This window comes from Onthophagus taurus, chromosome 7 (genome assembly GCF_036711975.1).
Source record: "Onthophagus taurus isolate NC chromosome 7, IU_Otau_3.0, whole genome shotgun sequence".
NCBI lineage: Eukaryota > Metazoa > Arthropoda > Insecta > Coleoptera > Scarabaeidae > Onthophagus > Onthophagus taurus.
Window position 1 is genome coordinate 12,477,052 of NC_091972.1, and position 12,636 is coordinate 12,489,687.

Sequence of the window (12,636 nt, forward strand, 5' to 3'; positions counted from 1 at the left end):
TTATACGAATTTTTAAAACTTAATCGGCGAAAATTACAAAATTCGAAAAAATTGTCGATCATTTCAATAATTTATTTCTCAAAAACTAAAAGCGATTATCCAAAACGGCTTGTTGCATTAACAAGAGGATACTTTAATTAATAATTGGTGATATTTCCACAGGGATCCTTCAAGAAATGAATTTTATTGCGAATTTTCAAAGTTATCGATGAAAATTGCAACATCGAAAATTTTATAAAAACTTCAAATATTATTTTCTCAAAAACTAAAAACTATTTTTCAAAACAGGTTGGTTCATTGGATAGAAGACACTTTTATTAACACTTTGGGAAATTTTCATACTTATATTCCAAGAAATGGATTTTATACGAATTTTTAAAACTTAATCGGCGAAAATTGCAAAATTCTAAAAAATTGTCGATCATTTCAAAAATTTATTTCTCAAAAACTAAAAGCGATTTTTCAAAACGGCTTGTTGCATTAAAAAGAGGATACTTTAGTTAATAATTGGTGATACTTCCACAAGGATCCTTCAAGAAATTAATTTTATAGCGATTTTGAAAGTTATCAATGAAAATTGCAACATCGAAAATTTTATAAAAACTTCAAATATTGTTTTCTCAAAAACTAAAAACAATTTTTCAAAACGGGTTGGTTCATTGGATAGAAGACACTTTTATTAACACTTTGGGAAATTTTCATAATTATATTCCAAGAAATCGATTTTATACGAATTTTTAAAACTTAATCGTCGAAAATTGCAAAATTCAAAAAAATTGTCGATCATTTCAATAAATTATTTCTCAAAAACTAAAAGCGATTATCCAAAACGGCTTCATGCATTAAAAAGAGGATACTTTAATTAATAATCGAAAGTGATAACCGCGACAGTTCTGTTAGTAATGAATGTGATGATGAATTACAAGGGAAGAGAAGAAAACTAGACGAAACTGCAACAAGATATTTTATACATACATCGTATTGGGATTCTTACAATGAGGTTGCTAAAGACAAACCTGATATAAATAAAGCTGTATTCAATGAAAAAAGTGCTATTGGGGTTGAACTGGATTATTATCTACAGTGCCCAACACCTCAAAGAGATACTAATTCCTGTGAGTTTTGGAGTACTGAGAATAGGTTTTACCTAACATTCATTGTTTTCAAATCACCACCATTTAATCGTCATTACTACTGATTGTTCTAGGCATTAAAACATCTCGTTTATTGTATCAAAAGAAAAACTAATAAAAATGAAAATCGAAAAGTTTTTTCAAATGCACTCAATAATTTTGGTCTAAATGTGTTATTTAGACTAAGAATGTGATAAGATAAAGATTTCTAACACTTGTTTCTAAAACCAAAACTTATTCACATTTTTGTACAATACGAATACATGGAAAGATGTGAAAATCACAAAGCCTTCTTCACATAGTAAAACGAAATTTTGAAATAAAATAACAATTTTGTTTATAGCATTAATTCAGTGTTGTTCAAGCTGTTTGTACCCTCTTAAAATTTAAAATTTTAATTAAAATCGAACGTAGGTAATATCCACGCAATCCCAAGTTTGAAATAAAAAAATACGACCTGGTTATACGAGGGTAGTAAGCCCGATCCAACCGGAGTTGGGTTGAAAGATTTCATTTTTCCTTCCAATTTTAATATTGGTCTTCTTCTCGTTCCTGTTTATTCAAAAGCCTTGACGTTTACGTCTCATCGCTTCCGAAAATATTGCTCTCATTACCCTTAATTAGTTTTTCCCCTACCCGATTCTCTTTAGCACCTCTTCTCCCCCAATGAAAATGGAATTTTTTTATGAATGCTTTGGGCAATAAGGCGTCGTTTTCAGCGACCATCCGTAACGGAGCCACCCAATTACAACGATGACGATAAGAAAAATTAGGACATCCTGTAATTGAATTTACTGACTGGCTATAAAGTTTCGGATTGTAATTACATGACTAATACCAAACAACTTGAGGAGGAATCGTAGTTTGGCTGAGAGAGGTGCGAAGATGAATATATGGTTTGTGGGAGTGAGAGAAACAGGGACTCCGCGAATGTTTGGCGTAATTCTCGGATCGTGGCTCCCTGACAAAATCTAAATTAGTAAACTGGGACGAGGTATCTTGCGCAACATGTCGATGACCGCGCCAAATATTGAGTCAGGTTCTGAAACATCTTACAATGTTGACTATTTTTCTATTTAATATAATAAAAATATTTTTTCATTTAATTTAATTACCTAAATCGCAACATTTAATAAGCTGCAAAAACTAATTGAGATTGAAATCATCTATTGAATGAATTCCATTTCATGAATTCACGAGTCATAGAATTTCTCCCGAAAAGATTGAATAGAAAGGTCCAGTACACACGGGTTCTCGTCGGAAATAAACTCTAGATGAAAGTCATAAAGAAGCCGCCTGATTATGTCTGAATAATTTAGTTGGGTTTTTTAAAAGCTGTCACCAACTTTTCCCTCCTTCGTCCCCTTTGTATTTAAATTTTCATTTTCTTCAAGTGGTTTCCTCGGTGAATATTTAAAGCCACCACTGACCCCCTAGGGGAGAAATGGATAAAACATTACTGTTTGTGTTGGAAATACGTTCAGGTATTTGAAAAAAAATTGTGACCTAAATTAGGGTTTGCATGGTGGACATTTCTTCCTCTACAGTCGCATTTATTAATGCGGTGGCGTGCTCTGCTCGAAATGGATGGCTCCGACATGGTTACGATGTTGTTCCGGTCCGTCTCCGACCTCCTCTTCTGCCGAATCGCTGCAGAGAATATTAGACTATTTTGTATTTACGTGACCGGAATGGTTTCATGTTGTGGCGGATTATGTAACGAGTCGAGTGTTTATGTGAAAACTACGTTCAGAAGAAAGATATATGAACCGAGCGACGCACACCGAAATGAATTAATCATATCCGTCTCGATGGAAATTGATTGGGTTGGAAAATTTCCTCTCGTTTTGGCCCTTCGCATAACAAAGTATTTCCGATCCTGATGGGACCGAACGTTTATACGGGGAATTCACAGAGGACACAAAAAGTAAGCTTTCAAATTCTCCCTGATGGATGTGCATGATTAAGTGGAAAATTTTTTCAATTTTCTACACAAAAAAATCATTAAAATCTGTATGACTTTTTGTTAAAAAAGATTATACTCATAAATAAATTAATCATATTCGTTTCGATGGAAATTGATTGATTAAGAAATCTCTCTCCACTCGTCCTTTTGCATAACAAAGAGTTTCTGGGATGCTGTTGACATGGGGAGATATTAAGTAGAAAACTCTTGTAGAACGGAAAAAATTAGTGTTCAAATTCCCTATCTAATGGACGTGTGTGATTAAGTGGAAAATCTTTTTCAATTGGTGCATACGAAATTTTTCTCCCTTCTTTGCGGTAAGATTAATTTTCCTGCCACGGTTTTCGTCCCATTATCTCCGTGCTCAGAAACCCCCACTGATAATGCATCGTAAGAGAATCGCGGACCATAACTTTTAATGAGCGAGATGCTCATTAGAGTCGCAGATAGGTTTTTGATTATTTTTCTTTTTCTTTTGCTCCTTTTTCCCGGTAGCGTTGAGACAACAAACGATGGAGCTTAAATAGAGGCCTTTCCCCCTGATAATGGACGTGCGTTTCTAGAGGCTGTATCAATCAACCACGTCTCGGGAGAAATGAAAATAATAGATGATACATCGTGTTATTATCATTTTGATGAGTATCGTCTGACTCTTAATTATTTAGTCACAAACAAAACAATTAATGTTTTATTCCTCTTGAAAGTGATTATAATAATTTTAAAATGTGGTATTTCGCAGTTGAATAGTTCGACTCGGCTAAATAGTTTTCAACTCGACAAATCGAAAAATAGCTATTGACGTGGTTCGCAATTTTCAATTTCGCTAATGTACATAATGATAGTAAATGGTTACGGATTGGTTTTCGCATTTTTCAATGTGGTCGGTTCGAGAATTTCCCGCCAGGTGGATGCACACCGTGCCACTCAATGTACGTGGACCGTAATTCATGAACAAAAGGTGAAACGATCGGCTGAAACGAGAGACAAAAACGAGCGAGCGGTGTGACGAGGCGTGATGTGGAACATGTGCCAAAAATTGTTTGAAATTCAATTAGAATTCGAAAATGATGTTTTCACGCTTGAACCGATTGCTGCGAAATTTAACGCGTACAAATATTTTTTTTTGTTTTTCTGTTTTTTTGATATTCGTAGACACTTCACTATGAACGAAAATGCACGGTTCTCGTAATAAACCTTTCGCGATTCCCGACCCTGGCATCGATGACCATTAAAATTTCATCGGCGTTTACAAGCTGTCAAATATTTCACCGCTGTTTAATTGAGAGTTATTCTACTTTTTTTTTTCGTTGAGTTTGTATCACTCAAAAGTTCAATAAACTTGGTACCGATTTAATCAAATTATCAAGTGGTGTAATATCAATATTATAATACTCCACCAATAATAATAACAAATATATATGTGTTTATTGCATTTATACATAATTATGTGCATTGGTGGTGGATTAACTTTATTGTGGCATGCAACTTATTCATCAATTCTAAGTTCTGGTATCTTTTAATTACAACCATAAGTTCTGCATCCAAATGGATAAATTATATACAGGGTCATCCACGACGACCGTCCATTAGAACTTTACAGGATTCTGGCCAAAATAAAAATTTGAAAATTCAGATTTAAGTATTATCAATTGCGTTCTCTTCGACTAAAATATTTTCAGATATCTAACACTTCCGGTTATACCGGAAGTCGCCACCTACTTTATTTTTTTAAATGGAACACCCTGTATATTTTTACATATTTGGATTTGTCTGTTTTCAAAGTTTATGAATGACTTTACTTTTTGCAATTTGATTTGGCCGTTCTCTAGTTATTCGAATTTTTCTAGAAAAATCTACTCCAGTAGACATTTGTTCAAAAAATCAGAGAACACTTGATTTTTGGGATATTAATTTAGGATTCAGAACATGCTTAAGCAACATGATGGAGTACGTTTTGGTGCCGAGTATGGCTGTCTAGAACGTTTGGTCACTTTACTATGGCACGTTACATTTTCGAAACTTGGAAGTACCATAACTTTATTTCTTTAAATGGCACCCCCCATATTTTATTATTTAGTCGTCTTCGGTATCTCATTTTACATCTTTTATATCCCATATGTCCTTATGCCATATACCTTTATTTATAATTTGGGAAATAATTAGAGTTTTTTGAAAAATGCACACAAATATCGATATTTTACCTAGTGTGTCATGAATACCTAGTGCGACCTAGTAAATAACCGAATGAAGTGAAGGTTTGAAAATTTGCAGATTTGTTGTGATGTTTGATGCCAGCTTTTTAATGAAAGTATTTTCAGGTTCCGGGTACTTGTGGTTACACCGGAAGAGGTGACAATTTTCATATTTCAAATGGAACACCCTGAGTTTTATAACATTTTTCAATCAAAAATGTCAACTACAATGTTACCTTTTGTAGTGATCTGTTCTCAAGAAATACCACGTTTGGAATTTAGTAATGAGGATTATTTGAATTTGATAATAATTTATGGAGAGTGCAACCAAATTATTGCGCGTACGTGTCGGCTGCAACATAGAAGTGGCCTAAAATTGAACAAAAATTTCAAAAATGTAATCAAATACAGGGTGTTCCATTTGAAATATGAAAATTGTCAGCTCTTCCGGTGTAACCGCAAGCACCCGGAACCTGAAAATATCTTAGTAAAAAGCTGGTATCAAACACAGCAAAATGCAGCAACACTGCAAATTTTCAAAAGGCCAGTTCATACGGTTATACACTAGGTCGTACTAGGTATTCATGACACACTAGGTTAAATATCGATATGATATGTGTGCATTTTTCAAAAAACCCTAATTATTTCCCAAACTATAAATGTTAGGTATAGGACATATCGGATATAAAAGATGTAAAATGAGACACCGAAGACGACTAATTGTAAGTAATAAAATATGGGGGGTGCCATTTAAAAAAATGAAGTTATCGTATTTCCAAATTTCGAAAAGTTAACGTGCCGTAGTAAAGAGACCAAACGTTCTAGACAGCCGTACTCGGCACCAAAACATACTCCATCATGTTGCTTATGCATTTTCTGAATCCTAAACTAATATCCCAAAAATCGAGTGTTCTCTGATTTTTTGAACAAATGTCTGCTGGAGAAGATTTTTCTAAAAAAATTCGAATAACTCGAGAATGGTCGAATCAAATTGCAAAAAGTAAAGTTATTCATAAATCTTGAAAACAGACAAATCCAAATATGTAAAAATAAATAGGTGTTCCATTTAAAAAAATAAAGTAGGTTGCGACTTCCCTTATAACCGGAAGTGCTAGAAATCTGAAAATATTTTAGTCGAAGAGAACGCAATTAATAATACTTAAATCTGAATTTTAAAATTTTTGTATTGGCCAGAACCCTGTAAAGTTCTAATGCACGGTCGTCGTGGATGACCCTGTATAAAATAATCGATGTTATAAGAGATACTACATATTCTGGAGGAAACTTGTTCCATAGCTGAAATCTACTCTTGAGAATATCATTTAAGAATTGTTGGTTTAAAATGATCAACATATTTGTAGTTGCAACGTTTCAAAATTGAATCCAACCCAACTCAAACCTGTGCTCATATGATTTCAGAGCTCTTGAACTGCTGATCAATCAGACCTATGTCATAATAATAATAACAATAAAAGACATAAATAAAATTGAAATCACCTTTTGCTACTACTTTTGGAATTACAAATGAGACATTAAGAAACATCGATCAAAAATTCTTTTTTTTTTGTTGCAATATTCTACAGCTAAGCCTTAACTTCTTTAGTTTTTAACTTAAGTTTTTTGGATGGCAGTCCTCCGTGAATCATCACTTTTGAGGTAGCTGAATCGTTTGCAGAATTGACTTAGGTTACTATGAGGCTAAAAATAGGGTTTAGAAGACTATCAGCAAGGTAGTATTAGAAAGGCTTGCACATTCGATGAAAGATTGTGGATTCTGACAAGTTGACCTGACAAGTTAGAGAAGTGTGAACAGATTGGGTATATTAGGTTCGCCAGTTATTGCTAAAGAAGAGATGTTGTTATGGATAAACCAAAGTGGCTCTCACTAAAGTAACTATGACTTGCCGTCTCTAATTTATAACTCTCGATTTTGGTCTAATTGTTGGTAGTAATCTAATTGCAATCTACAATAAGAAGGTGTATTATGTAGTATTCAGCTCATCAGCAGATATGGTTTGTAACATGCTTCTTACAGTTATAATCTGCAGTATTAATCTAAAGCTATGATGTGCATATTGAAACTTTAGTACCCAATCATCAACCTGCTATATGTCATGAAGCTATGACTTGTAATCATCATTCTGCAGGTATAATGATAGCTGCGAAGTATGGTTTAGAAAATACTGTCTATAGCTAAACCTTCCAGTATTTCATTTGCACCTATAGTATACAATATGTATTTATATGTACTCTGCAGCTATATTTCACAGTATGTTATCTATAGATATAAACAGCAGTATTCAGTCTGCAGCTATAGTTTCCAGCTATATTTATACATATATGAGCATACAGTTTCAGTATGCAGTCTACAGGTGTGATTCGTGTATGATAGGCTGAAGCTATTGCATGCAATACGTCGTGTGTAGGTTGTGCAACTATAATATGCAACCTAAAGCTAGAGAGTTTGTAGTCTGCTGTTACAGTTTGGAGTCTGCAATCATCAATGGCGCTATGGTTTGCAGTCTGCAATAATAGTTTGTTGCCTACTCCCTGCAATTACAATTTAAAGGTATAGGTTAACTCTTTTATCCTGCTAAAACACAACCTTTGTTTAAGTTACCTTCAATATTTTTATATTTGTACATTCTATGTTTACAATAAATAATATTTTTCAATTTTATTTTGGTGATATGAGGCACAACGCTCTGAGTCATTTCCGTTGTTATACAATAAAATAAATAAATAAAATAGAAAATGGAAATTCGTTTCATTTCCTGTCCATAACGATATTATTTTTAAATTGTACCTATACCACTGATAAACACCAATTTTGATAACTTCAATCTGATACTTACTCACTAATTTTGAAATTTGAATCCAAATTTTTAAAATTATCTCTGTATTTTAAAATCTGTTGGCCTAATACGATGTATTAATCTCTTAAAACTTTTTCAAGAGGAAAATGAGAAATGAAATCCTAAAGATCATTAAGAGTTATTGAAAAATTTTGATACAATACTAGATTTATATATTTTCAAGGTTTCTTCATGGAAATATCAATACAGTCAATACGTTCATATACTTAGGCTCATTAATCTCTAACGAAGGAGACTCCAGCAGAGAAATCATGCAATTTCTTTAACAACGAAAAAGATGCTGGTCCTCTCTATCTTTTTATATGCATCAGAGTGCCAGTCGTTAAAAACAACGGTCAAAAAGAAAATCGATGCAGTGGAGATGTTTTGCTGGCGTAGAGTGCTAAGAATTCCGTGGACACAGACAAATCAAAGGGATGAATGCCGAAATGCTCTAGAGAGCAACTCATGAAAGCACGATCCTCGAATAGGAGATTCTGGCTGAGTATAGTATATATATATATATATATATATATATATATATATAATAAGGCAAATTGAGGTTGATCTGAATACCTATGTAACTAAAAATAACTTGAACTTGTAACGAAATCAATTTTCTGCTTAGTGTAGTTGCTAATAAAGCCCTATATTATCCTAATCACAAACATCAAAGGACAAAGTCTGGCACGCACATTCAAGGTGGCTGAGAATAGGGATGAATGCAGAAATGCTCATGAAAGCACGATCCTCGAATAGGAGATTCCGGCTGAGAAAAAGAAGAAAGGGGGATACTGTTCTAGCTTCGCGGTCTGCTAAATACCCACAATTGCCATTCAGTTGCGTTACAGGTTAGAGTTAGCAACATCACCACTAAACCTTATTTAGGCAATAGAAAATCTTCGAAATACTACGTGGCTACGTTAACTCATGCTAAAATTTCAGATTTTTTTTGAGTAATCCAGATAATGTGCTAAATCTTTTAATTTAAGCTAATCAAATCAAAAGCTATGTAAAGCTGTTAAAAAGCTATGTATATAATAAGACAAATTGAGGTTGATCTGAATACCTATGTAACTAAAAATAACTTGAACTTGTAACAAAATAAATTTTCTGCTTAGTGTAGTTGCTAATAAAGCCCTATATTATCTTAATCACAAACTTCAAAGGACAAAGTCTGGCACGCACATTCAAGGTGGCTGAGAATAGGGATGAATGCAGAAATGCTCATGAAAGCACGATCCTCGAATAGGAGATTCCGGCTGAGAAAAATAAGAGAGGGGGATACTATTCTAGCTTCGCGGTCTGCTAAATACCCACAATTGCCATTCAGTTGCGTTATAGGCTAGAGTTAGCAACATCACCACTAAATCTTATTTAGGCAATAGAAAATCTCTTCGAAATACTACGTGGCTACGTTAACTCATGCTAAAATTTTAGAGTTTTTTGGGTAATCCAGATAATGTGCCAAATCTTTTAATTTAAGCTAATCAAATCAAAAGCTATGCAAAGCTGTTAAAAAGCTATGTATATAACAAGGCAAATTAAGGTTGATCTGAATGTAACTAAAAATAACTTGAACTTGTCACAAAATAAATTTTCTGCTTAGTGTAGTTGCTAATAAAGCCTTATATTATCCTAATCGTCGTAATCTTTATTGCTATAGCAAAAACTGAAACATTTAACGAATTTAATTTGCCTATGATGCCATTCGGAAGTGATTTAGTTGGTTGCTTTATAATATTGCGAACAATGTTCTATGTTCTATCCTTAAGTGAGTTTTGAAAAAGATAAAATAAAACGTCTTTGTTGGAATTTAAGTCTTACCTTTGTAACAGAAGAGCTGAAAAGGCAAAGAATTTCGTCGTCTACGTTTGATATGGAAATGGCGCATGAATGTTTTACAGGTCCCTTTGTACACCCGTTTGAATTCACGATAAATATGATAAATTTCAGTTATGTCAGCGAGCATCCCGACCGAAATAGATGCAGAGAGAGTTGGTGGTGGTTGCTGGTAGAGGAGGCGGGGAGGATGATAAATTGTCGTCCAGCGTATTACTCCCGAATTTATACTCGTACTTAATTTACCGAGTTACGCGAAATTTTTACGCGAGCGATCGTTAAAATTCGAGTTTACGACCGGGTGACATTTGCTAACGAAATTTTCAGCGAAAGGAGATTTTACATAAAAAATTTCATCCACGTTCTGAGAGTCCGTTTAGTATTTTTTTGCTTCTCTTCATCGTGGATAGACTCTCGGATAAATCCGTGAAAGGAACACTTGTCCGTGGATTAAGGGCAGCAGCTCCTCCGTCCAAGTAATCACTTTGTCAAAGTTTTAAAGGAGCCTAGATCCGGGCTAAAGGTATCTGGCCTTCCATCCCTTTTCGCCTTTCGTTCAAAGTTTACTTGTTTTCCGTTCCTGCCGTTCACGTTTCTCTCTGTGTATCGAACGAACCTTTCGAAAACACGGCTCACATAAATAAGAAACTTTTAAATTTTGTTATTCAAGGGATGCGCCAACACATCGATCATTTTCACCTAACTCACAATCTCGAGAGAGCAAAGAGAACGTTTTTTTTTTTTATTGACGATGAAATTAATTGAACGGAATCTTAAATACTAAGATTATAAAAGGTACTTTAACTTTAGAAAGATAGGTAGGTCTTCGAAATCCAAATAAATTAAATTTAATTGAAAGATTTTCAATTATAAAATTCCGAGTCCGCGAAAACATTTAGACTGTCCCAGTAGAACTTTTTTCCCTTGCAGGAGTAAGTAATTTAACTTACCCCCGGAGAGAACGATTTCATAAAAGGCGGAAAGATTCCAATGGCTACAAGAAGAGCGTGCGGAAATAGCGAAGAGAATTCCGACCATTTCGGAGGTATAAAATTAAAAAAGTCGTCAGACGTCGTTTTATTAAAAAGCTCAGTAGAAACATCTCATCTTATTATATTCTTCATTAAGGAACTTTGCCTTTAGTCATTCAAACTAAAAGAAATCTCTCCTATATTGTTCATTATTATTTAAAACATTACAATGTTTGCGATTGTTAATTACCAAATATGATTTTCAATTAATGTAAATATGAGTACGAAATGTAATAATAAATTGAAGTCACATATTGACAGTCTATATTATAAAACTGATTAAATTGTTTAAAGCAGTTAATTACACATGAACTAATTACATTTATGTCAGTCAATATTCTTTTATTAAATAATTATATAATATATTTGTTCACTAATGATTTAATTAAAAATATCATCTAGGATAAGTTTAAATCAAAGTTCTTAACAAAGTCTTAGACGTTTTATAATTATAAATCTTGAATCTAAGAACTTTGACAAAATGAGAATTTATTCCAAGATGAACTGGCTCAAAGTAGCTCAAAATTACTTGATTTGTTACTTGAAAAGTGCAGACTGCCTTGTAGATGAGATAAGATCTGATCTATTTATCAAATTGAGATAAACGGAAATAATATCTTAAAAACGATGTCAGAAAATCTATGGTAACACAAAACTATAAAACCTCCTAGAAAATATGTCTTTATTACTCCCGAGCGCAAATTCATAAACCCCAAGTTATTATCCCTTTGCTGATCATAAATCTATATACAATTTTCCCTTCAGGATACTCAAGAGAACCCTCAATCCCAAAACTTTAAATTTCTGGTATTCCCGTAGAAGCTAAATAACCCATAAACCAAATTTAAAAAAAAACCCATAACTCACCAATAACTTTAGACCATTGAGCTGTTGGTCTCCAATCTGGAAAATGTTTCGGAAATTTGTCCCTGGACCAAAACGTATGCAAGATGACTTTATAAACGGTAAGCTTATCTGGTTGACATCCCTCAGAAAGAACTTCAGAACCGCCGTCTGATGACAACAATTTCTTGCCATTCCTTGTGGCATTGTCGACGTCAAGAGCTGAAGAAAACGTTGTCGTAGCGAAGCACAGCAGCAGGACGCACAAACACGTCTTGAAAAGAGGCCGGTGGTGCCGAAACCGGTCCATTTCGTCGACTGAAACTGGTGCGCGGCCCTTCGAATACTGACTACACTCGGCAGTTTTTGCCCGCGAGAACCGACGTCGTCGTCGTCGTCGTTGGCGTCGTGGTGGTGGTCGTGTTGTTACGCGTTCTGCACTTTCGGCGCCGCGCGTCGTGCGCATCGCCCGCAAGAGACGAGAGGCGTCGCGACGGACATCCTTTACACCAACCCAACCCAACGCGCCTATGTTGTAGGTGGATAGATATATTAGGGGTGTACGGGGAGATCTAGGCGCAATCATGTCGAAGGGACTAATTAATCCCGTTAGTTGAATAGGATAAAAAAGTATTTAAAGTTTTTTTAGAGACTGTTAATTAAATTTGAAATATATAGAAATATTGAGATTTGTTTTCAATTGGCTAATACCTCTTTGTTCTCGTTTAATGCAAACATATCACATGTTTCCGTAAATACAGGATTTTATACATA

General features: G+C 34.2%; 1 protein-coding gene across 1 annotated transcript in view; it reads right to left on the minus strand.

Moving 5' to 3' along the window:
* LOC111420909 (spondin-1) overlaps positions 1–12,296 on the minus strand; it is a 96,170-nt gene extending 83,874 nt beyond the window's left edge. Inside the window, exon 1 of the mRNA XM_023053968.2 lies at positions 11,887–12,296. Coding sequence (XP_022909736.1) covers positions 11,887–12,172 — 286 coding nt within the window. The 5' untranslated portion in view covers positions 12,173–12,296. The remainder of the gene's footprint in view (positions 1–11,886) is intronic.
* Positions 12,297–12,636: the final 340 nt, after the last annotated feature.